General features: G+C 38.2%; 1 protein-coding gene and 1 long non-coding RNA gene across 5 annotated transcripts in view; one reads left to right on the top strand and one right to left on the bottom strand.

Annotated features, from left to right (window-relative positions):
- The window catches only part of LOC146766901 (uncharacterized), a 36,783-nt gene extending 28,716 nt beyond the window's left edge, over nucleotides 1–8,067 (top strand). For both annotated transcript variants that reach the window (XR_014956574.1, XR_014956575.1), the window contains exon 2: nucleotides 6,549–8,067. This is a non-coding gene — a long non-coding RNA (uncharacterized LOC146766901). The remainder of the gene's footprint in view (nucleotides 1–6,548) is intronic.
- Nucleotides 1–27,261, bottom strand: part of METAP1D (methionyl aminopeptidase type 1D, mitochondrial) — a 50,762-nt gene that overhangs the window by 18,138 nt on the left and 5,363 nt on the right. The window contains exons 1-4 of one of the 3 annotated variants that reach the window (XM_085584464.1): nucleotides 24,841–24,889; nucleotides 20,509–20,669; nucleotides 3,342–3,508; nucleotides 677–826 (exon numbers count right to left, since the gene is read on the bottom strand). In XM_085584464.1, coding sequence (XP_085440590.1) covers nucleotides 677–826; nucleotides 3,342–3,508; nucleotides 20,509–20,557 — 366 coding nt within the window. In that variant the 5' untranslated portion in view covers nucleotides 20,558–20,669; nucleotides 24,841–24,889. Of the gene's footprint in view, nucleotides 1–676; nucleotides 827–3,341; nucleotides 3,509–20,508; nucleotides 20,670–24,840; nucleotides 24,915–25,793; nucleotides 25,890–27,261 lie in introns of those variants that run through there. The other 2 variants (XM_085584465.1, XM_021552369.4) reach the window with 2 other exon arrangements.

Below are 27,261 nucleotides of genomic sequence, written 5' to 3'. Positions count from 1 at the left end.
CTATCTCTGCATCTCATAGCTACTCAACCCATTTCACCTTATCCAATATGCTATTACATGAAATACCAAGGCAAGGCTAAAAAAGCATTTCCTCATCTGCAAAACCTAGTAGTAGGCTCCTCCCTCTACATTTTTTCTCGGGAGATATCCTATAAAGCATAGCATAGGAACATTTCTGGAAATCAGGAGGCTTTACTATCAATGCACTCTGGAAAATTGTGTAGAATTTGGCAGCTGTTTTTTCCAGTGGGAGCTCTACAAGTTGCACTGGATCCCACAGGACAGTGCAGGCTGAAGGATGGATGGGAATAGAGAAGGCAGACCAAGTGTGGGCTTGTACACATGCAGAGCTGGAAAGCATGACATATGAGGTAGATGGGCCATGAAATGAAAGGACAAAGTGTAGCATGTGCCTTAGGAGAAACTCACATGATTTGACACAATCTGAAGAGAAGGAGATTACAAACACAGAGATATTACACCTGAACCAGTAACTATACATTACATAGGTCCAAAGTACAGAAGTAATTAAGCAGGCATATCATTAACTGAAACAAAAGTTAATAAATCCTTATTTTTTCAGGAAAGTTAAAAGAACAAAAAAGTAGAAACAAAACCCAAATAAGTGAAAGCATAAAAAACACCCAAGCTGTTGTGAGACTTCTGTAATTGTTACCTTTAAGCCCTTTCCAGCCAGAAGCAGGACATGACGGGCCAACTGACAAGCTTGACGAAGCCCTTGAATCTGATCTTCATTCTTAATTTCTATGTCGTCTCCCCAGTCTGGTACAATGCCTGTCGTCACATAGTCTGGCTTCTTTATGTGCTTGGAGAAAAAGGATTGAAAATGAAGATCAGAAAACTGAGCATGACAATGGGATCATTTTCTCAGATATTGCCTCCTGCTTCATGGCAGTTTGCCCTTTCTGTCGTAGTATCGACCTTCCTAAGCCATCAGGGCAAACCCTCAAGGCTGCCTCAGTATTTCTTCCACTGCCCTTTTGAACTTAACATTGCCTGTTACTACTGACTTACACAGTCTGTTAGCCTTCCAGTGCTGAAATCCCAGATACTGCAGCTGACTTCCAGCACAGACCATCTCAAGTTAAGAAACTGTGAGAAAGACTTTAAAACCCTTCATTTTCTTTTTCAAAGAGGGGCATTTTCTACAAAAGGCATCTAATCACTGGAAGTGATGGGACAAACATAAAGTATTAGTCTCAAAATTAAACCTGATCAAATTCTGTGTTTCTCATTCAGACAAAACTATTGAAAAATCCAAGAGATTACTTTTTGACTAACCTTAGGATTTAACTGATTTTAATTTAGAGGCTTTTACACATTAATCTAGTTTGTATGCTTTGTCTAAATTTGTCCATCTACATTACATAAAGGTATCCCAATTTGCTATGTCAAGGGAAGTGTAATAAACTTAATTTTTTCGACACAAGAACTTCTCAGCCCTTGTATGAAGTGAAATTTAATATCTGATTTTTAAAAATCCACAACAAATTAACAACATTTATAAACATGAAAGCTAATAAGAACAGTAATATCTTGCACAGAGTTGGAAATGCACTTTCTCTCAGAGGGTCCTGGGCTGTGTCACTGGCTGTGGAAGAATCCCTTTGCCCATGACAGCCAGGCTAATTTTCTGTCATGCTGGCCACAGGGTGAGTTTTGCACTGACTTCACAAAATACAGAGTCAAGCTGGCAGGCAGAAGACAAAGTAGGCATTTTGGCTGTACACAAAACAACCATACAACAACAGGGTGTAGGAGTAACAAAGACTGGAGCAATGGACGAACTCTATTGGGACTTTAAATAGGAAGACTACTGTTACTGTTACAGGTATTTTATGTCTAATCTGATAAAAACTATTAAATTCTCTTCAGCAAACTTATGTCAACAGAATTTGAGATCCCCTTTCTTTAAAATTAATGCCATAACAACCATAACAACATCCTATTGCAGTAGTTTGGGCCTTAGTAAAAAAACACCCAACCAAAGCAATGCCATTTGTTAGATTAGCAACTCCATACACAGCATCACCCTTGCCTTCCCCTTGGAGGGCACTTACCTATTAACTGAGACATGATCCTTCTGACCTCTAAGAACTGTGAAGGGAGAAGCCCAAAGCAGAGTACATACAAATGTCCACGTGGACAGTTTCACACCAACATCTTAAAAACCACTGTTATTTCAATGTGATTTCTGCCATATTCTGAATAAAAGTAAAAACTCTGCCCTTAACTTTTCAGAATTCAGAGATGTGGACTGATTTTTAGATGTCTGAAAACTCTGATCTGGGAAGACAACTTTTCATTATGACAATATATTTCTTCCTCTTTATTCTAAAAGAGGCATCTAAACACAGAAATAAAGTTTTAAAATTATATGATTTTAAGTTTTTGAAAATATTTAGAGCATGTGACCCTATGTTCTCCCTGCACACAGAACTTCCACAGCCTCTTAGTGCTAAGAGCCCTACTTCCATCATTCTTATCTGTTTTCCTATCTAAAACATTTTAGTATATCTGGCCCATGGAAATGCCCTATATTTGGCATAAGAAATCTACATTAAAATGTAAATCAAAACTGTAAAAAGTATTAATGCACATCCTGTGAAGCACTGTTTAGAAAGGGTACTTTCATTTCTTTTGGCTAAAGGAAAGATACTAAACAGTTAATCTGTATGCTGTAATTAAAGGGGAAAAAAAGAAAAGGAAAAAAAGGAAACAAGAAATGGAACACATGTTAAATTTGCATTTGCATCAAAAGTCCCTTTTGGCTTTAAAGTAAATAAAACCAAAAATATATCTTGCAAGGAATACGAACACTCAGGCACAAAAAAGACAAGTTTAAAACATGCAGCAGGGTTGTGGGACAGCTACCAGCAGGTATTGTATGTTCTCTTTCTGACATAACCAAATAATAAAACCATCAGCAAAATATAAGCATTTTTATAATTAACTTGCTAGAGATTTATACAGAAGGGGACTCCGATGATCATGAATGATTCCTGCTGACTTCTGCTAAGACAGTCTACCATTGCTCCAAACAAGAATATGGACCCAGAGTTGCTGACAGATGATTATAATGCTCACATTTATTCTACTATAACTAAACAAGCCCCAGGTTTGAACTCCCTCATAACTAAATACATCACTGTGTTTAATATGGAAGACAGCTGGCCATCAGCTCTCCTATTTCAAATACCAGACCAAGCAACAGGACAGTGATCCACCCCCAGCTGTTGGACAACAAATACACTTGATCATGACTGCAATCAAACTCTATGCTGGCTGAAAAACAGATTAGGTAACAGAAATTGCAGTACCTTAGGAACTTGGTGAGCTGGAGAAACCATGGCTGGCCAAACTATATTATAAGCAGCATTCCTTTGTCCTTGAAAGAAGAAACATCTTTGCTGATGATTGCTTAAGTGGCTTTGCAGGTAGTTATGATTACACAAAGAAAAGATTATGTGGCAGCCAGTCACAGAACCTGTTAACAGATAAATTAAAAAAATATTAACTTTTTTTTTCTACTTCCACATTACAAAATGGAAAGTATGCAAAAAGAAGGGCATAATGTAAAACAAAACACAGAACTCATGTAGTTGCTGAGGATAATTCAAATCTTGTACTGTTTAAGAAAGAGCAGAAAGAATGAGAAGAAATGAGAACAAAAAAACTTCCCAAACAATACTTTGAAGCTTTATAAAATATCAAATCTGTTTTGGTTCAATGCAATAAAAAGCAGGGTGGGTAAATTCCCCAGTATTTACAGACAGGAGTGATGCTCTAACTGGCCTCTGCTTGGAACAATCTGCATGGCTGCACTGTTCAAGACTTGGCAAAGCTGTTAATAAGACATAATAGCAAGAAAAGAGAAGACCAAAAAAGAGAAGATTTAATGTTACTTCATACAATATTTTCAGCTGTATTTTTGCAGAACTGGTCACAGATTTGAGCATAACAAGGGTAATGTTGCTCTTTGTCTTGTTGCTCAAGACACAAAGAATAGTTCATTTTGTTCAGGGGGCAACAGAAGAAATTTTGGAAGATATTTTTAATCTTGGTTAGAAGTAATTGAAGGGATTAAAAGTGCAATTTATTTGGCGTATTTGAATCAGATTTCCATTTAATTCTCATGGGAATTTGGGACGAAAGTTTCATAGCTCAAACTTAGTTGTTGGGCAATGACACATTTTGCCCCTGCAAAAAAGGAAAAAAAGGGAAAAAAATTAAAAGGGAAAAAAGGAAAAGAAAGGACAGTTGAAGCCCAAAGGCTCTCAGAGACATCAAAACCAAAATAATGCACCACAAAAGACAATGCTAGCAAAACCAGGAAATCCAAAAGGATTATTGAAACTGCCCAATTACATTACAATTACACACAGTGTGTATTTCCACTACTCAAATGTTCTACAATATAAACAGTTTTTTTTTTTCTGAAACATAAGTTTAACATAACAGTTGATCTGCTTCTGAAAAATGTCATTATGTATACAAATACAAGAGCAATCTTTTGGCAAGTAATCTATATGAATAATTATTCTTCAGTAAAAAGATTTTGTTTGAACACTAGTAACTAAACATTTTTATATCACAGAAATAAAAAATTTAATCTACTGCATATTTTCTAACTATGTAAAAATGTTTATTTCCATAAGAGTTTCTTTCACACCTTGTCAGTTTTTTATTCTGTTGTACCTTCCTTCCTTTCCTTTGGATGGTTTATCCTGTTCACATGCCGAAATGATCCTTCCACATATGCAATCTTTCAAAGACAGCCCTTTTACTCCATGACATACAGAAGATTTGAGTTATGCACTGTTTTGGAGCCCCAAACCCAGACTGAAATTGTTGCATCAGGTTTGCATTAGAAATGTTTCCAACTGTCTCTTTGCACTGGCCAGGGTTTACATTTAGGTACCAATATCTGAAAAGTTAAAACTTAGGTGTAGAAACTTTTACTCAAGCCAATTTTTACTGGTTTGGTTTGTTTTGGTTTGGGTTTTTTTTTGGTGGTGGTGGATTTTTTGCTTGTTTGTTTTGTTTGGGTTTTTAGCTTGGTGGGTTTGCTTGTTTGTTTGACTTGTTGATAATAAGAAAGTGAAGCTGAAGGGTGAGGTTCACCTCAAGCTCTCAGTATAGTCTAAATACCCAATGGAAGCTGCCTGCTTCAAAACAGAAGAAAGTGTCTCCAAGGAAGTGGAGCTGCCCAGTTAACAGAGGGCTGGATTGATTTGTCAGCCTATTAACTAAAATTTAAACAGCAGACTCATAATCTACCTTCCTATGGTCTCTTTCACAAGAAAAAAAATCATTGTCCAATTAACAAAAACCACCCAAATATATAAAAAATCCCAGAAGGGGTCACCTAAACTGCAACTGTAAGCACATCCAAAGAACCCAAAGCATCCTACAAACTCCCTGTCTGGTTTGTACTCATTTCTGGAATTTGGAAGCATAGAATCTGCTGAGGCAGCAACTTTCGGGCCATTAGAAGTAGCAATCACTATGACAGTGTAAGCCAAGTTGCATCTTTTACAAAGTGCAGTTGAAGCACCTTGCTTTTAGCACAGCTAAAGGTATCGAAATCCCACACTCACTGATGTGGTTGGCTAAAGTCCACATGGACATCAATATCTGACCATGTATTTCAAATGCTCTCCTTGATGGCCAGAATGCTCCCCGGGCACCTTGTCTATTGTGTCACAATTTAATTGGGGAAGACAAGGCACAAGTGTGCCTGTCAATTACTCCCAGTGCGCTCCCTCAAATATACACTCTTAAATACATTAAACCATATTCATGGGTGCATGCCTATCGACTAGCTCACATTCAGAAGGGATTCTTTTCTATTCAGAATAAATTTTTTACCTCTATTCTCCCAAAGATACACTGCAAGTGTTGTCACAAAATAACAGGATAATAAGGTACTGTAGCCTGTTGTTATTCTACTAACTACTCATTATAAACCAGATGCATGCAAAACTATCTACTACTTGAACAGATGAAATGAGACAAGCAAATAACTATCACCATTCTAAAATACAATTCCTAAATTCTATTACAAGAATTATAAACACGGGACAACTAAACCTTTATTTGAAATATAAAAAAATCATAAGAGAAAACATTTTCCTACAAAGTAAAAATAAAATTAAATAAAATGGCATTAAAATACAATGAAGTTACTGGTCTGTAATGAAAATCTGGACTCCATCCACACACTTCCTTCCTTAAGAAGGCCTTCTAATGCCTCCACAGCGCCTTTTATTTTTCAGGCTCCTGTAGTCCCAGCTAATTTGATATAGCAACATCATCAATCACCTGAGACAGGAACAACTGTCTGTATTCTCCAAGTCCGGCTCAGAGATTCCCTTCTTCCTACCCCTTACACCCATCAAAGCTTTTCTCAGTGCCTTTATTTACTTCTGCAACACCGGTGCTCAAGCTCATCCTTTTGTTAAGCTTTTTGTGTATACTAATTACTGCAAGACAGTTCATACATGTGGCATTTGTGCATCTTCCAGCAGAAACTGCAGCCACTGGAGAGCATGGCATGTGAAGCTGGGTAGGCTGGCAGCAGACCAGCACAACCAGGAGATAAAGTTGACCCTTTACGTGTTCATTCCGTACCCCAACAGCAAGGCTGCGTCACCTGCCACAGCAATAGCGTGTTTACCATCAGCTGCACTGAGGAGAGCCAGCAGCAGCTCGGATGCGCCGCGCACAGAACACGACTGCCAACCGCTCGTGAGCCGCCAGTGAATGCCACTGTGCCATCCGGGGCACGCGCGTCCCGCCGGAGCCGCTGCGTTCCCCAGCGCACCTCCCACACCTGCCTTCACAGGACACATCTGCACTGTGAGCTCTTCTGAACTACCACGAGTTTATCTTGTGCGAAATGACATTTCTTTGCTTTTAAATGAGTCAGGCAGAGTGGCTGAATATGGCATTCAAGAATTATGATGGGTGGGAGCATTTTTAAGTGACTGATTTTGCAGCACAGTGTGCCCTATATTTATTAGCCTTTTACTCTAGGGCTATTTTAATTGTTATCTGTTCATGCATGTTACACTATATAATGAAATGCTCTCATTTCACTCCTAGAGTGGAGAGTTTTTTATGTGTATCTCTATTAATGACCCTTAATTAAGTTGATTTTAGTAATTTAAATGTGATTTTCCTCTGGTCAAGAAGTATTTTTAACGGGAGATGTTGAAAATGAACTCTCACATAAGCCCTTTTCTAACGCTTCCTGTTTAACAGTTAGAGCAATTTATCAAGCTATGTTTCCAGTGAATGAAGTGTGGGGTATTTGGGCAAAAAACTGCTAATTTACATGATTCATTAAATGTGATTGTTAGCAACAATTTTTTTTTGTATTTATTCACAAAAGATTTCAATTTTTCAAGCAATTAACAAAAATATTACCAATGGATAAACTTCATGACAGTTCTGAGCTACAATAAATACAAGAGTGCATCTTAAAAAGAGACAAGAAATAAATTAACATATTTTAAAATAATTTTGTCATAGTAGCAACAGAAGCAGAGTACCAAAATTACTTAGAATTACAAGAATTAACATTCAAAACTATGTAGGAAATAAAATCAACTCGCTCTTGATAAAGTTACCAATATCAAAAGCATTCTTCTGACAAATCTTTTCAGTTATGTGACTTAATCTTTCTTTTTAAACTGAAAAAAAGAATGACTGGAGATTTTCTTAATATATATTAATTTGGAGGTAAAACACTAGAGATCTTTCATTTGGCTTGTCAGGTAATTTTAATACTCTAGCATAATTTAGGTTATTGTGCAAAAACTAATTTGAAACTTTTGAGGATTAAAGCTTAAAATGAGGTATTAAAAATCACTAAGGGGAACAATATGAGAAATCCAGTCAATGCAACTAGGTAAGAACACATAGCTTCTTACTGCTAATTACAAATGTTCCCATTTTTCAATCCAAAATAATGGCTGTGGTTTTAAAGACCTTTATTTGTAATTGTAACTCTAACTGTCTAATAAAACACTGACTTTGTAACCTCCCTGTTGCAAAGGTATGTCCAAGCTTCAAAAATAGGATGGGAAAGATTAAAGGTTCTTTCCAGCTCTGTGTAACCTGTGTAGCAGAAGACCAGCTCACATTTCACATGCAATAACCTGCGCATTTGCTAAAAAAAAGAAAAAGAAAGAAAAAAGGAAAAAACCTCCAAGAACAACATAGGGAAATGCCTGAGGCAGAAGTTGAAACTGATTGGGCAAAGTAGAAGGACAAGAGCCCTTGAAATTAAACAAAAGCAAATTCATTCTGTTGACAGATGTTGATTACATCAAAGCCATGAAAGAACATTTTTTTGTTTCTCTTTTTTTTTTTTTTGTTTTTTTGCAACTAATACCTCCACATTTTCTGTACATTATGGATATAACGTATCTTAATCAACATAATCCAACACATGATAATTCTCAAATTTGGTAAAATTATATTATAAGAAGGTCTTAATGACAGGCTTCTCCAAACAAGAGTGTATTCACATGGTCATGTCTGCATACCCGTGCTGGTCACGCCATCATCAGCCCCTTACTTCCAGGGGTTAACTGCTCTGGCAGCCAAATAAAATACAGAGAGCACTGTGTAATTATGGAGACAGTCAAAGGGCAGACTCTATTTTGAAATCTATTTGCACAGACAAGGTCTTCCAATTTCGCTTACAGGAAACAAGCTGGTAAAGGGGGTCTCCTCCTCTCCAGATGCTTTCCACACGTTTTTCCCACATCAGGAAATTGTGGACATGGACACCATGCAGGACTGTTTCCTGGATTGCAGAACTATGTCATTACAAGGAGAAGAGCAAGTCTGTGCTTGTGAGAAATATTTCCTCCTAATTGGATGTATTAAGGGAAAGCAAAACCCATAAGGACTACTGAAAATGTGACTAGCAGCAATTTGTAAACAGGACGCAGCCACATCTGTCACGATGGTACTGGAAAAAAGAAAGCAGAAATGAAAGGGTAAAAACACTCTGTTTTTAATAGCATGATTGGGGAAATGAAATATTCATCAGGATAGATGTGACTTCAGTTACAGCAGCAACACATTGGTGAAAACTTCAACAACAGCATGCTTATGACCCTACCCTGATAAACCGAAACACAGGCCAGTACCTTGTAAACATTATATTCTAATTGGGATTGTTTTATTTAATTTTTCTGGAAATTAACACCAGAATTTGTTTCGTTAATACAGGCATTAACAGAACTGTTCTTGTTACTCTCCTAAGAGGCAATGAAGCATAGCAATGGTTGAACGGCGACTGACTCCAAGGGAGAAGAGTCAGCCCCTCTGCCAGCATCACTGTGACTCCCCCATGTCACTGAAAAAAGTTTCTTTCAGCCCTCAGTTATGCTCCTTGCTATCTACAATTCTGCCCTTCCTTCATGCAGAGTGGAACTGGGCAATTTGTTGGCTATATGCCAATATAAATGAGTTTGTAAATTTATAAACTACATAGAAACACATTCTTGTTTTGCTTTACTTACTATGATTTAGTCTAGACTAACAGATTAAAATGATGAATCAGTGCCTTCTGGAATAGTGCTGTGCTTCTAATTCATTATTCAGTCAAACTTAGGGCCAACAAAATAGCTGTTCTGCAAGTTGGTAAACTGGGAAACCACAGAAAATCAGAACCCCTTCTATTTACAGGAAGGATGACAGCCTAAGGGTACTTCATCCCAATAATAACAACATTCAAGCACCGGTGCCCAGGTCATGACAAGCCATGACCCTCCCAATAGCTCCTTCAGGAAGCTGGCTTGATGCCACCTTTTATCAGCAGCAACTGACAGTGCAACTTTAACAAACAAGAAGAAAAAATTAGTATTGTATCTTTAAAATCTCTTTTGACCAGTTAAGCAGTTACAGAATATATACACACACAGAGTCACAACAAGGCAGTATGAGAAATAAATTAACTGAGTAAAATTCTGGTATCATTAAACAGTATTGCCCCCTTTTATTATAAGACTTAAAAAATACAGCATACAATCTAACTACAGCTGAGTAATATTCATTACTATATAAAAGGAAATGAATTGTCTATTACAGAACATGGGATCAAACTGTACAGACACTGGGAACAGAGCATCGCAGTCTTCCAACACAGCCTTCCATCCCACTGTCATTTCTACTACATTTTCTCTATCTGACAGAAGAACGCAAGAAGAAAATAAAAAGACAGTGTTGACTAAAGCAGTATCACTGCAGAATGAGATAAGTCCAGTATAAAAGCTGCACAAAGCAATATTAAGGGTTTCAATCACAGTTACTGTCAAGGGAATTTAGGCTCCAGATAACAGCATCTGGCAAGTTTCAACTTCTCTGACTAGCAGGAGAAACATTCCTCTTGTGTTACTGCATTCCTTTATTGAGTAAATTAATTTATCATAAAATGAATAAATTAGAATGAGAAACATATCTGTTCAGGCTTCCATATTTAAATACATTTTCCAAGCATTTCCTATTTATATTTAGATTTTTAAAATATCAGAGAAACTACTTTTGCTTGAAAGACTGCTTTTTTTTGCTTTTGATTTTGTAGGGTAGAAACAACTATTGGAACAAGTTAGTTTAAAAAATAGCACTTGTTTCAGATTAAAAAAAAAAAAAAAGCCATTCAAATAGTCCTTATATGCAGCACAATACCAAATCTTGTTGTTTGTATGCACCCACCCACAGCTCTAACATTCACTGAATCCTACCGGGTTAAAATCTTTTCAGATGCTCTGTGAAACAACTGTTTTTCAACTGGTATGTTTATGTCCTATATACATGCCTGACACAATATTAAATGTTACTTTAACCTCTAAAATTTCCACCTGAAATTGAAAAAGTATGTCTGGATCACCACAAAATCCATTTCCTACCCTTTCAGTAAGCAAGCACCATTGCTGAAATAGCAGCAATCTTTGCGTAGGAAATTTAGGAATACTCCTGAACATTGTATCAGGATGCTCTGTGCAGCTTGACACATGGGAAGAGAACAGGCAGTCAGTCTTCTTCCTGCAGTAAGTATTTTCCATACACCTACAGCCAAATCTCTAAGGACACAAGATCATCTCTGAATCAGTCTTATCTCAAAATTAAGGAAAAAAGTGCACATGGCCAACAACTTTGGGATGAATACCTTCATAACATAAGATTACATAACTACTCATTCGGTACAATTGATGGCTAGTAGTATTTCTTGCATTTAGTTAAAAGTTGTTAATTACTTGTATTGTCCTGTTTTCACATGAAAACACAAGTTATGCCAGGGCAGTAAGTCTTTACTGAGAAAACACGTACGTGTCCTTTGCTAGAGTGATAAGTTTAAGGCTCGGGAATTACATCCTATAATCCAGATTTCAAAATATATAAGCAGAGAGGTCTCAGAGTTCACAGCTTTTTCTGCTAAACTGCTATGGCAGTGGTAGAAATAAGCTCTTATTTTTATTTTAAAAAATTGCTTTGCACAATAAGATGTTCTAATCAAGAGCTTGCTGCAGATAACTTGTAGCATCCTGATTAAACCATTTATTTTTAAACCTGTCAGTCATTACCCTGTGCTATTAATGCACAACTTGGAAGCTTGTTCATAAATATGTGACATTTGGGTCACTGAGTGAATTATAATGATAGAATTATGGATAAAATTTGTAAGAGTACAGTATAATGTTTGGGAGATGCTTTAAATGTTTTTTAAACACCTTTCACTTATCTCCTTGCTTAACATCATAACAACAAAGACCTCTTTTTAGCATAAAAATCCCTGTTTCTCAAACAGTGATACAGGAAGAAGTTGTTTACATTTTCAGAAGTACCAACATACATCACTTATGACAAAAAAACCAAGCACTCCATAAGAAATGCTCAATCACTGTCAATCATACACGCTAAAATATACATAAACCAATGCATGTGGTATGAACTGTATTAGATTCAAACTGAACACAGAATTACAACTATAACAAACAAAACCCAAATAATTACTAGTGACTCACAGGCCTATTTACACATCTCACCAAACTATTGGAAAGGTAGGTAACCATAGAAACCTGTCAGCCTAAATTCAGCACTTCAAAATTTGTATTTAGTTTAAAATGCTGACAATTCTGTTTCTATTTGACAAAATTCGTATTTTTAAAGCCTTCAGTTTTTGACTTGGTACTTAAATAAATGCTTAAAATTATTTCATCTGTTGGTTACTAATAATCTGCCTTTTTATTTGATTTTACCCAAGTAAAAATTGCTTGCTTGCTCTCAGTAATATAAAATGTTAATATATTTTAATATTGCACATTAATTTCTAACATTTCTTTAATGACTGAAATTAAATAACAATATAAAACAAACACTTCTGCACTTACTATCAAATGCTTTGTGTATGGACTTTTTAAAGCTGCACACTAGCAGAAAAAAGAAATTACTGAAATTAACTGTTAAAGCTGAAATGCTAATAGCCTTTTCAACTTATAGCTCTTTTTCACTGACAATTGCAATTTGCATGGCTTAAAATTTAATACTATCATTAGTACTAATGTCCTGTATTTTACTTCATAATCTAAATGAGCAAAATATTATTTTTGTAGTTCACTGGCTCTTATACTTAGGCTGTAATGTTCAGTGTGTATTTCATTATGTAGATGAGCAATGGAAGTTGTCTAACATGATTTAAATGGGTCAACAGTATTTTCCTATTCACATTAATCATCCAGACAGCCACGCACACAAAAAAACAGCCTTGAAAACGAACCTAGGAAATCCCTTTTTATCACTGACTCTTTCCACCGCTCCAACAAGAGCAAGCACATGCTGCAGGAGACGGGAGCCTCGGGAGCTGGGGAGCCCAGGCTGGGCACTGCTCCTGCCAGAGCGCAGCTCCCGCCGCTGCCGGCCCCGTGCCAAGAATGATTCTGGTCCTGCCACGTTCAATGGGAGCCGTGTGTTGACAAACTGAGCAAATCTGAATCGGCAAAATTCATTCTTGGCACGGGGACACACAACTGTGCTGAAAGCAAAGGCGCGCTGCCCGCTCCGCAGCACTGGCAGCCGGCTTCTTCTGGCGCAAACACGCTTGTCAGAGCTCCCGCTGAAGTCAAAGGACAGGATGAGGCCGTTCATTGCCAATTGTTTATAAAACACATCAAAATTAAGGTTTCTATTCTCAAGCCATGTAACTACCATCTACGGCCCACTTCATATATGGCATATGGCAAATAAAATGGCAATTTATAAATAACATAGCCCTTCTGTAGAAAGGGAAGCTGTTCTAATAAACGATAAAGGGGAAGAGCGTAAGTGTAAAACAGGCAGAAAGTAACAGAATTATTGTGTACCAAACATTCAGACTAATTTATTCCAAAAAAGTAGTATTAAGTTAAAACAAAAAAAGCCCCGACAAAACAAACAAACAAAAACCTCATTTCTGAACTATCTTCACCAGGCTATTCACTAATGTACAGTTTATTGGACTATTCTACTATCTGATTTTCTAAGCTAGACAGAGTAAGCAAGGACTCCTTGCAAGAATTTATGTCCCAAACACCTTTTTCTAGACTGAAAAGGGTTTACAGTCTTTTCTGCACAGACAGTAAATCCGAAGGAAGAAATAAATGTTTTGCTCTCCACAAGATGAAGATAATCTAACTTGCCAGCAAGATATGACAGGCAATTCTCCTGGGCATGTTTAGCTACCTTGTCTGCAAAACTGGGTAGTAATGTATGAAATTCTCTATAGGGACATCCATTTAATCAATTACTAATCTGTAAACTCAACTCAGAACTTCTAGATTCAGTCAGTTACATACTAATAATCCTGCTGCATGTTTTTTTGAGAAACGTGATGACTTCACATGGAGAATGTGAAGTCTATCTCAATCTATATGCATTTCAATATACTATTGGAAAGTGATGGGACTGTGAATTTGAGTCTTACAGCCCTGGCCACAACTTCATAAATGTCAAGGCTCCTGATCTGTATTCAGTAGGCAAAGAGCTACAATAAAGTTGATTCTAATGCAGCTGTTCCCCTGGTAATGGCACAGTCATTGGAAACTTTATGCCCATGCCTGGCCCATTCTTGCTCATCCTGAAGTGGTTGGTAGTCCATTGTCACTGCTTGTCACACCAGAGGAGACATGAGAGAATTGCTGCCTTTCCCCAGACACCCCAGCAGATTATTTTCATCTGGTTGAATTTTCAGCAGCCAACACCCCACCAACCTGTTTGCAACACCCATCTGGTTTCCACAGCTGGGATACTGTTGCAGAAATCTCTGCTGAAGTCTTTCCATCAGCTACCTCACTCTATACCTGATTTTGTGAAGCAGCTTTTACAGAAGAGTTATTTGGACAAAACAGCCTCCAAATGAACAAAAACAAGACTGTCTTTATCAAGGAGATTTTAGAAAAAGCCACTTCTGCAGTCCTTGGTTTGCTCTGCAATTACATTCTTGCCAGAAAACATGTATTAGTTAAGGAGAGTATTCTACAACTCAACAACACTCTTAGATGATATAATGATACTAGTCAGAAAGCTGCTGGGACAATTATATCAGCAAAATAATTCTTGCTGGTTCAACTTGATTTTTTTGGAGCAAGCTTTTGATTTAAGCTTTCCTAGAAGAGAACTATTCTCATGAGATGAGCTTCTGCTGATCTAGCAGGGTGTGTTAGAACATGAATAAATCTTTATAAACCCAGACAAGACCCACTACTGTATTCACTTCTTTAAAGAACACCCATTTCTACCATGACTCATAGAATTACATTAATAATAATCAGTGCAGAACAACCAGAAATGGCTTGGAGAGGTCAGACCTGCCTAGCCACCTCACAGGTGTTACTTCTAAAAGGACATGGCAATGACATTAAGCCTTGTCATCACCTACCATTTCATCCACAAGGCACGAGTGTGACTTGATGCGCAGATCTGCACAAATGGCTACAGGCAACACTTCCTCTCAGTGTCTTTGTGAGATGTCTATCCACTTTGTCCAGTGGAAAAGGACCTCAACTCAACAGCTCTAGATGAGTTTACAAGCACACTCAATAGCTGAGAAGTCAAGAAGAATACAAGCAGATCTGCAGTTACCGCATAATTTCTTATATAAAGAATCTCCATTTTACATGGAGAGAAGCTAGGACTTTACTGTTGCTTCTGCTCAACTCCATCTTCACCTGTGTCTATCAGCAAATCTGAGACTAAACAGCTGGAATTTATATGAGAAACAAACTTGCCATTTTCTTTCAATGTTATGCCACATCTGTTGACTTTCTTTTATAGAAAAATACATAAGGCAGGATATAATTTAAATTTATGTACAAAAAAGCATAAAACAGATAATCTGAGAAGTGTACAAATTTCTACACAGAGCATCTTATATGCTGCAAGTATTCATGTATAAAATTACAAATGCATGTTCTTACTGCGATAGTTCCTCACGGTTCAAAATAAGCTTGATCTAAAATGAAACCTAACTTTAAACAGGTTTTAACAATGAATACCTGAACATAAACATCTTTCAAATGTGAAAGCTGGAGACTTTATAGAGCTGGTTAGAGTGGCTGGTTATTAATAATCTAAACTCAAGAGAACAGTGTGACTTTCAAAAACACCCATTGAAGTTTTCTCAGGCTGCACGCTGGAGAGTATGTCTGCCAAAAGACCTCCAAGGAGCTCTGAAGACCCTTTTATTCTCCCTTCTAAAGCCTCCATGCATCAGAGCAGCTTGTTGAACACTTGGTTTTTAACATTCTTTTTTTTTCTTCAGAAAATAGGAAGAGAAAAACATTACTGATTTGGAAAGGACATAATCTCTAAAAGAACAATGAACAAACTTTCCATACCTTGTTTCAAGTCATACAAAGAGAATGTAAAAAATGACCAACTGAGAAGAAACCCTTATTATAGAACTACACAGTTTTAATGTTTTGAAACATTTCCTTTTAAAAAAATCTTCTAGAGTCTGTTTTTACCCTAGATAATACTAAAGACCAGTGGTGTGACCTGAACGGGTGAACACAAAATATGACTGTTCTTAAATGGAAACTAGAACTTCATACAGTGCCTTCATACTTAGTGTGTTATAAATTGTTTTAAATACTGGCAGGCAAACAGCCATTATGCACTCAAGAGCTCATATGTAATAATACTTAGCATTTTGATAGAGCTTTTCATCTTCAAAGTGCTTTACAAACAACTCATTAATCTCAACAAATGCACCTGCAAGGTAGATAAATATCTGCATTGTAGGTGGAGAAAGACACAGAAAGTTCAACGACTCATCCAAAGCTATGCACACTACCAGCCCCAAATATCCCTGCTCCTGGCTCCTAGTGCCATGAAGGACCTGAGCCCCACTGTGTGTTGAGATCATGTCTTCTCTTGAGCCACAGAGCTGCAGGAGAACTTATTTTACTGTGAGGCAGTGGCAGAGTGCCAGCCTAGCAGGAGACCCTCCTTTTTCCAAAGCTGGTTAAGTTCCCAAGGACTGATAGCTCCCAGCAGGATCACCAACCCCAGGAAGTGAGAAGTCCATGAGATGCCAAAGTGAGACTCACAGCATAGATTCTCAAACTGATTCACCATCAAGCAGTGAGCTGAAAAAGGCTCTGCACTGGCAGAAGCCTTTGTCTCTCTCCCTGTTTATTTCTAGCTGCTGCATAGACTCCAGAGCAGCAGATTCTCACAAGTCAGACAACAGAATTCTGAAGTCTCTGGCCTCTGAGTACTGCCACGATCCAAGAAAACAGCTTCACTCCTCTGGTGTTCTCTAACTATTAAAAATTTGTAATGAAATTTTGCCTTCAAGAATGGTAATTCTCTTCCCTGTTGGTGACCAGAAAAAAAAATCTTAACATGATTACACTGCATGACTTTATTTTTAACTTTCTGAGTTTTAAAAGTATCAGGTGTGATTGTTCTTAAACCTCAGAAATACTGGGAATGTCAAACCTCGAGCAGATGAGAAACGTGGAAGGTGTGAACAATAAAATACATGTACTGTGCTACAGCAGACTTTATATTCCCTTACACTGAGAAAATGAATAATGAACTTCTAGTAATAACATATTTATTTCAGATGTTTATTAGTAATTAGACTTAAATATATAAATCTGACAATCCTTATCTGTTCATTCTTCACATTTGTGAGCCCAGAGCTTAGCAAGATCTCCAGCCACTGTAGCTCCTCCCTGGGTAAACCACTCATGTTTAAAAATATAGGTTAGTCAGACAAACTGTTACAATAACAGAAAGACAAATCCCACCTTTTATTAAGATATCGAAGAAAAAAAGTCTCTCTACAAGTAATGGTATAACACGTTAGTTAAGCAAACACAAGCAGCAAAAGAGAAATGAATGACAAAAATGTATGCAGCTAAAATAGCTCTGCCAGCCTGCCCAGTTGACCTGGGATAAAAGGCAAAATAAGAAGAAAGAAGCAGCCTTTAATTACTCTTCCCCATCCTAATGTTTTAAACTTATAAAGAAAAAAGTAACAAGCCCACATAATCCAAAACAACATGAAGAAACAACTCCTGATCATACTCCTGATCATTAAACAGAAAATACAAGAAGACTTTTAAGTTTATTATTTAATTGATTTAAAGTGAGCTTGTGTCTGACTGTCAACACCATGCTTTTAAAAAAAGAAGTCAAATCTACAACTCCCAATGAAGATAAGGGCATATAAGAGCAAACTAAAAATATAACATACAGGAAATAAAATTAGACTTAATTAAATTGAGCATTAATTCTGCAATCACAAAAAATTTCTAAAAACATTTGCTAAAATAAAAACCCCACCACAATATTCTACAGCGAAAATAATATGCAATCTTTATATAATGCAGTTTTTCCAAAAGAATGAAAGAGATTAAAGAGCAGCATTGAAGAACAAAATTTAAATTTGCAATTTTATCCACTAAACTCTGGAGGTCTAACGATGATGATGCAGTAAAAAACCACCCAACATCACAACAGTAATGCCACAACATTTTTTGCTATTTTGTTTAATAACTCATCACTTTATTTGTATGCAGTAATGAAGAGATATCACAGCAACTCATGTCTGTCTCTGTGTGCTCTATTCTTTCCTGCTTCTGTTTTCAGGGTGGGTTAAAAAGAATCTTTTATCCTAATCATCAGCAAACCAGTACCAGATTTCACTTGTGGTAAAGTATGCTGCCCATCAGTACAAGGCAATGCTCCTCAAAAACAACAAAGAAAAGAAAAAAAGCAAGAGGCAAGGTCTGAACACATTTTTGTTTCAATTCCCTTGGGAATCATGGTTCTATAGGTCTTGAATTCCCAGGCAGAGGGGATCATGTTCATCAGTTACGGCAGCTCCTCTGGGCCTAAGTCCAGGTAGACTGCTTGTCTAAACTTGATGAAATATAGGCGCCATCAGGTAACAGCAGTGGTTGGGGAGACTCCAGAAATGTGTAACTGAAAACTAAAAAATTAAATTAAAACAAGGCTGTAGCCAAACAGCCTCTTTCTACAGGATGCAATAACTGTAAGGCAAAGAGTTCACAACATACAGACTGCTCCTTATATATGTTCTTTTGCCTCTTCACATAGATAATATAAAAGCTGGATTGGGCAGACAAGCATATTTTAACAAACATTGATTTTAAATAGAAATCTTAGGAAAGAAACCACTGTGACAAATACAAATGGCTTGAATAGACAAAACATTAAAAAGAAGTCACTGCCCTGTAACCCACTCTTCCTCCCACTACATTACTTCAAAATATTTTCAAATTAAATTTTCATGCTAATAAGTATTGCTAGATCAACAGCACTGGGATGTGGTGTCTCGAAGCACTGCAAGCTACCCATCATGGCACATCATCATGTCAAACTGTCAAAAGAGAAGAAGAGGCAGCAAGACTCTCACTAGATGTGCATTTTGAAGTGCTATAAGAATGTGTTTGTTGGGAGTAGGGAAAGAAGGAGGAACCAAAAAAAGGAAAATTATCAATCCCCAGTTGATAAGATCATTGTAACTGGGTGTCCTAAAGGTAGTTTTAACACAGAAAAGGCCTTTTCAGACTGCATACATGATCAAGTACTACTTTGAAATCACAAATTGCAGTGGACCAGCAGGACTGTCGCTGAAGAATGCTCAAAAGCTCCTAAGCTTTTGTTTAAATTTCCTCTTGATTCACAACAGTCACAATCAGAACATCATGTCTACTATATCCAAATATCACAGAAAGGAAAACCAGCTTAGATTTCACGACACAGACCTCCACTGCAGCTTTAGCATCAAAACAGGTTCAAAACCAGAAGTAACTGGTCTTCAAGGTGACTTCAGCTAAAATCCACATGTCTTCAGAATAAAAAAAAAGAAAATACCAAAACACCATAGAAATATTTTTGGTAGCCTCAATCTTACACTCCAACTATGGCTATACATGGAAAACCACACAAGAAATGAGGTGTAAGTGTGCCAAACTGGCTCAGTAGGGTTTCCCCTGCACAGCTAAAGAACACCCACAACACACAAATCCCAAACTTTACATGGTATGTGGTATGTTATGTGGTATGTTATTTTTATGTGTGCCTTAAATTCAGCTTCTGGTCTAGGTAGGGTAATTCAGTGCAAAAACTTGAGTAAAAGAAATTCTATATCGAAATCTAGAAAGCACTTTACCTATGTCCATTGCTCAACTGCATGTTTGCCTGGTAACTTAGGAGCAGCTGCCACGAGGGTGGGCTCAGGCTGTTGCATCTTGCTGATGCTGTGCTGCCACAAAACCCTCCAGAAATTACTCCCTCAGTGCTAGAGTTTCTTCACCCATCAGCTATCCACAGAGTTCAGCATCCATCAGTGCTCATGATTTCAGCCCCTTTTGTCTGCCTTAGCTATCTGCACTGTGAGCTCTCAGAGGCAAAATAAAATGTTTTATTATATGTTCATAGGACATTTGATCCTGCGATTTTAGGGAGTGAAGCTATCTGCTCTAAAATAAAAGGTAATTCACTACTTGAGGTCCAGAATTTCTTTAGAAATGATTCAATCCTTCATTCTTTCTCCTCAAATGCTACATATTACTCTAAACAAGCTTAGAGGCCACTAGAGACCTGTCATATACTCTAGCACTATTCTTGATGTTTTAAGTAACAGAACATGCAACGACCAAGTAGATAGACACTTCACAGTTTGATCCTGCACATAGCCTTGGCAGGGTCATCTTCCAGTATAGATTTTGGGAGTCTGTATTTTTGTTCCCTTTAATTTAATCTCTAAAGACTGTGAAGTGGTATTCTTTATTTCACTGATTTGCTGTATGATACATACCAAATATTTCCAAACAAGGTCCATTTTCCCTCAGGATTATGGCTAGGCTTACTTTCCTTAACTTCTGGCATATGAAAATGTACCTGTGTAATAAATTTATCACAGACTAAACACTGGCAGATACAGAACACTACCTGGGACCTGGGCACCGAAGATATAAGGCATGCAGAGCAGAGAAAGCATTCACAGCTGAAACTAAGTACTCCTCAGGAACTCGTCATTAACTTTGTCTCTATGTGGGTTTTAGCTGTAGCCACAATGGTGATGCTCTGGTGCCAGGGCAATGGGCACCTTCCTACAAAGGAAAAAAGACATCTTAGTCTGAAATGGATGGCTACAAGAGTAGGTGTGGGTCACTAAAGCTGTTGATGTGGCAGAAAATGTTTGTTTTCAGCAGCTTCCAGGACATCTGCTAATGACTTTCCTTCATTTCTTAGCTAATGCTGAGAAATCTAAGCTCACAGAGAAACCACACCCTACACATCCACCCCCAGCCAGAAGTGATAGATCTCGTAAGAAAAAAAGACACAGTGTGCTGCCAACAATACATTACTTCTCAACAGAGAGAATGATTTAACACTTTATTGAAAGGGGAATATTTTTCTCTCATGCCTCAAACCATGAAAGTGCATGTCTTCCCCAGAGTTGCTGCACAGTTGAAATGGGAATAATTCCTCGCCTGCCTGATTATTTTTGAGACAGGGATGAAACTACCTTAGGATCATTTTAAAAATGTTGAAAGTGTACTATGATCAAATGGTTTGAACTTCCACCATGCATCACTTGCAGCTCATAATGCTAATGTTTAATTCCGGAGACATGAGTCTGTCTACAAATTAATGGAAAATGTCAATTAATATTTTCTTCCAGCTAATTGCCCAACTCATACTCATATATTGCACAGTGCAGCCAAGCACATTAGATCTTGAAAACTCCCTTGCACAAGTTTTAAACCACTTTTTCTTATTTGCCAAAAAAAAATCAGAATTACAGGACGTATTTAATTGCAAGTCTGGAATACCAGGAAACAGTCAAGTCTCCCAAAAATTGTTACCTGTATATTCTATGGTTAATTTAAAAAAAAAAAATATTAGGTTAAAAGTACTGGAAATTACTATACGTGAGTATTAATTGTTTGAGTTGTACATTTCTGAATTTCTTTTTAACAGTGAGAAAAATACAAAGTGATACTTCTACCATTTCAATATTAATAGTGCTAAAAAGATTTTTATGATTCATTCTTAACATGAGAATGGTATCTAATATGCTGAAATTTGTGGTTAAATATGCTTATTAAAGAGCAAGCGATAACAATTTTTAAAAAATGAATATAACTCCTGTTTCAAAATGCACCATCACAAAGATGGAAATGAACTGATTCAGCAGCATATGGCAGCAAAAAAAGTCTGAAATGAATACTTTGATTTCAGAAAAAAAAAAAATCTAATTTTGAGTCCTTTTACTGCCTCTTAAAAATACTGAAAGTTTTGAATTTTATAAAACCATGAGCATTACCAACGTCTGCAGATTAAAAAATGTGAGAAATTAACTGTATCAGAAACACTGCTCAGTAAAAGATTCAGTAAAGCAGGTACTTTATTTATTTAATTATGTCCCAGATGGAGACCCCATAGCACACTTCTGTACAGTAACATGCAGAGTTCAACGTAAAAAGGCAATTTAAAAGTTCATTACCAGTTTTACCATCCTGAATGTCTAAGCCATGTCTGATTAGAAAGAAAAACTATGTAAAATTACTTGTCTGCACTCCATCTAGAGCATATAAACCAGACCACATTGCTTCAGTCACTTGCTACACTTTCTCACCTTCTTTATTAGTCCAGCTAATATTTGTAAGTTGTGTAGTGCTTCAGGATAGTTTCATGATTTTCATATAAATACCCTTCTGGAAAAGAGTTTATTATTCTTTTAATATACACAGTTTTGGCTAACCTAACAATGAAATATAGAAAATACTCAACCATGCATTACTGAGAAGACTTGTGAACCAAACTTTTGATCTATACAGCCTAAAAAAGAAAAGGAAAAAAAATAGCAAACTCCAACTGATTTCTAATGAGACTTGGCACTTCTGGGCAAACTTGAAAGTGTGAGACTTTGAAGGTGTACTGCAACAGAATAACTCCAGCTATGTCCCTCTGTTTCTATGAAAAATAAGAAAGCTTTAAAACATTTATGCATTTCCTCCTCATTTTACTAACAGAAGGGAAAGAATAACATTCTCAGAAAAATTTTGAAAACAAACATCCCTGAAAGGCTCTGTAGTCACAGAAGAAGAAGCACCTCACAACATCTCATATTCTGTGGTGCTGGAGACAGCTGTAGCTTCTAGTCAGGTGCAGTTTCCAGGTTCCCCACTGAGGAGCCTGTGGACAAATTCCCAGTTCCACAAGGGGCTGAACAAGGCAGCTTAGTCCCTTACCAAGAGAACAGCCAGCCTAGCAACACAAACTACATTTGCAAGGGATGTATGACACCCTGTCAGTCTATGCTGAATTGACTTAAAAAACCTGGCCCACAGTAAGTCACACAGCTTAGCACAGAATTCTTATTCATTGCTAGGGAAGCAAGATCAGGACTCAGTTCTATCAGTATGGAACACAAAAGTAATTCATTTTACATGGGATGTCTTCTCATCAATTATTTCCCTGTGGCTCTAAACCCTGAAATTTCTTTATAAGAATTTAGGGGCTTCTACTCTACAATAATTCACCTATATAAAATAAATAGATCTGTAAGAGATGCTTTAAATCATCTAAGACACAATTGTAGATATAAATATAATTCTTCCATGTCTCCTACTTCATTACCAATAAAGTAGCACAGATTCAATTACGGTAATAGCCAAAACTGTGATAATATCTAATCAGACCATTTACAAGTCAGCACACAATCTATACTATTTCTAACTACAAACTGTGACAGTGATTTGATGTGTCTGTGCTCTGGGTGTTTCCTAGTTTTCTTTCACTAAATAGTAAATTCAATTCATACTCCTATGCATCACCTGTACATTTTTATTTAAATACTCTTCAAGAAAAGGTGACAGCTAAAATGCAGTTTAACCCATTGCTAGTCCACTCTGAAATGCAGCATTTGAGCATACAGAATTTTACAAAGGTTTGTGGAAACCACTCACACCCTAAAGAGTTGTGCGCCTTCTCCTAGGGTTGAAAGTGTTTGAATTCTGACATTAGCAAGGCAGACTATTCAAATAATTTCCCTACATGAATACTGAAAAGTACTTAATTTCCTAGTATTTTTCAGTCTATTTTCTTTTTTAATAAAAGTTTTTTTTAGGCTAGCCTAAGTCCTTCCGATATGTGGAGAAAGCATTTAATCAGTATACAACTACCAAGATCTCTGCTGCTCAAACGTACTTATGCAGAAACAAGTCTGTAGTAAAGAAAACTTTCATCATTTATAAAAATGTAACATCAGTTATATTAAAAAGAACACACATAAGAGGCTATAAAAAAGTAATTTTTGTTCAAGTAAGGTAGAACAGATACCCTTAGGTGAACAGAAACCTAATTTAAATTACTTTTGTCTTTCAGTATTTGCAAATTAAATTATACTGAACTGTCCGATTTAGGGAAAATTTGATTTCATTTAATCAGTCTTGTCTTAACTATGACAGTTTCACTTTCTCAAGTCTCTGTAAAAGCATATCCCCTAGGGAGGCTGAACAAGGTTTGATGCCTGAAGGGAAGGTAGGAAGGCTTAACAAAAGTTATTCGCTAGGTTTTTAACTGGATGACTGACATTGGGTTTTTAAGCGCGCATGGGGCTGAATACGAATGTAGGACATGGGCACATGATTTTAGCTTGTGAAAAGTTATGCGGTAGAAAAAGTGTCAGAGAACCTCAGGGAAAAGGGGGACCAGGGGCTCTGAAAAGCCATTCCACAGACGGGCATGCCAGCAGGTAAAAAGTTCTGCACTTGAACGGGCTCGTAGAAGAAACACGTATATTTATGTGAGGTTACTTCAGCAGCAAAAATCACCACGGCAGGAGATCAAAACGCTCCCACAGCCTTCCCCCACCGCGGGGTCCCCGGGACGGCGGGAGCCGCCGTGTGCCGGCGCCGGGCCGAGCACAGCACCGGGGGAACCCGCCTCGGCAGAAGCCGAGCCTCGGCAGAAGCCGAGCCTTGACAGCTGCGGCCGCTCCCGAGGCCCGCCGCCACACGCCGCCCCCCGCCCGGACGCCTCCGCACGCCCGGCCGGCGGAGCGCTCGCTCGCAGCCCTCGGTAGGCGCGGCGGCGGCGGGACCTTTCGCTCCTCGATTTCAAAGCGAGCCCCGCCTGAGCAGCGGCGCGGCGGCGGCCGGGGAGGGAAGGGCAGAGCGGCGGCCGGGGAGGGAAGGGCAGAGCGGCGGCCGGGAGGGAAGGGCAGAGCGGCGGCCGGGCCCGCGCCTCGCCCCGGCGGCGGCGCGCACTCACCTCCGCTGCGCAGCGCGCGGGCGGCTCTGGGCGCCGCCATGCTGCCCATGGGAGGAGGTCACGTGGCCGCGCGTGGCGGGAGCGCCCCCCGCCCGCCCTGGGCCGGCTGTGAGGGCGGCGGGCGGGTCCGGCCGCGCCGCTGCTCCCGGTGCCCGCGGTGCCGCCGACTGCCCTTCTCTAAGCCCCATCCCGCTCAGCTCACCATCCCTAGCGGGACCGGTGACTGCTCCTGCCGCCAGCGGGAGACACGAGACAGAACTGCCAGAAGTGGGACTCGGTCCCGCATGGGTTGCAACCATACTAATCCATGAGTGCTGGAGCAACCTCATAATTTCTTGCCATTAAAAAATAAACAAAACCCAACCAACTAAGCAAGCAAACACCACCACCTTCCCCTCAACTTGTATTTTTGTGACTAAAATACGAACTACTCTTCACAAAGTAATTAATGCCAAGGAGTATCTCGAAGGCAGGTGCCGAGAGGATGGTGCTGGACCTTTCCCAGTGGTGCCAAGGGAAGGATGAGGAGATGAGGAGCAATGACCACAACTAAAACACAAGTTCCACCTCAAGATGAGGAAGAGCTTTATGCTGAGGGTGGCAGAGCACTGGAGCAGGCTGCCCGGGGAAGGGTTGCAGTCTTCTCTGGAGACATTCAAAACCCACCTGGATGCATTCTAAAATATAAAAGTAATACAAATAATCCTTTCTTACATCCTCACACACATGTATTGATCTTTGCGTCCTTACATACATTCATGTGTACACACACAGTGGTAAACTGGGGGATAAGTAAGTAAATTGTCAAAGGAGAACTGAGGCTGTTTATCTCCAGATTTATTTACCTCCTGGTACAGCTGTTAGCAGTTTTTAACTTACCATGTACAAGTTTTATGATTTAGTTAAGAACAGACTCAAAGCCCAAGGCGGATGGGAATGCTGAGCATATTTACCTACACGTGCTTTAGAAAAATTCTCCAGGAAGTATGAACTTCAAAGTTACACTTGACGCAGTTCTGATTTTAAGGAGGAAATTCCAAGCATTCTCTCTGATTAAAAAAAAAAAAAAGGAAAAAAAAGTGCTGTGATCCTCTTAAATTTTGCTAGTAAAAGTGCATCTCTTAATTGGCTGCCACAGCATGACAAGCAGCCTATCATATAGCTTATATCCAGACTACATACTAGTTTAAAAATCAATACAATACTTTACACTGCCTCCAAAAAATTATTCCACATCTTATAGCCACATTCTGCATGAATTGATGTGTTTCATCATCTGAGGGGAGAATGGTAAGATTTTCACAGAAATAAGCATATAGAAATAAATGCAGAGAAAGCATTGCTAAACTGATCAGTTACACGTTGTGAGCAGCATTACCCACTGCTCGCTGGTGAGAGCTATGTGCACATTTCATTTGCAGGGCCAAAATGTGCACGTCTTCCCTTTCCTCCTAATTCTACAGTGGAGTATGGTCTTTCAGGAGCTTCATTCTATCCTCTTTTGTATCTTGGCAAGACTTTAGGAATCCAGATGCACAACCACTATTTCTATAACATCAGTGGGCAGTGTAAAGCAGTCACATATTCTGCTGCTTGGCCAATGCAACTGTATTTACTCTTGAGTGGGAGTCCCTGTGTGTGCTTAGAGAGACTTCACATGAAAGTATCCATGTATGGTGAGTAATTAGCCACATTTTCCTCAACTGTCACTAAAGGAGAAAAAACAGAGAGCTCTAAGGTGGCCTAGTCTCACCTTTCTTGCTTGAGTCAGCAAGTATTTCCTACTCAGTAGAATGAGGCCACTGTTAGAGAAAATGAAGTGAATGCTTGTTTTTTTTCCTGAATCTGTAAGCCCTGAATTCCTTTTTGTAACAGCCTGAAAATTGGTTGATGGCATAAGAAAATGGAGGCAATTCTAGTTATGCTGCTACCACCTTTGTAATTACCTTGTCCTTAAGTGTCAGGCTATTTCACAAATACTTGTAGGTACTGACTAGTGGTTAGATTGGACCAATTATTTTTGCATGCCAGAAAATAGAGGATCAATCAAATTACGATCAATTACTTTTCAAGCAAACTGTGTAATTTTTGCAGTCTCTGGATGCATCTTAAGCCTAACAACAGTCATTATTCATTTGTCTCTAATTTATGCTTAGATGCAGGTTTTCTCCTTTTGCTAAGAAATAAAAACAACATTTATAGTTTTTAGGACCTTTATAGCAGTAAAATGGGGGTGAATATCTCTGAAAAGAGAGACATACCAGATCCTAACACAGCAAACCTGAAAAAATCATACTTCACTGCATTCAAATTGTCACCAAAAGCAATACATCACTTTCTCCTTTATGTGTATAATTGTCTTTTGGTTAGAATTGACAAATCCCCCTGAAATATTTAACATGGACAATGATGTCTCAAGAT

Source organism: Lonchura striata, chromosome 7 (assembly GCF_050655825.1).
Source record: "Lonchura striata isolate lonStrDom1 chromosome 7, ASM5065582v1, whole genome shotgun sequence".
NCBI classification, from domain to species: domain Eukaryota; kingdom Metazoa; phylum Chordata; class Aves; order Passeriformes; family Estrildidae; genus Lonchura; species Lonchura striata.
This window is presented reverse-complemented; position numbering and strand designations above follow the sequence as displayed.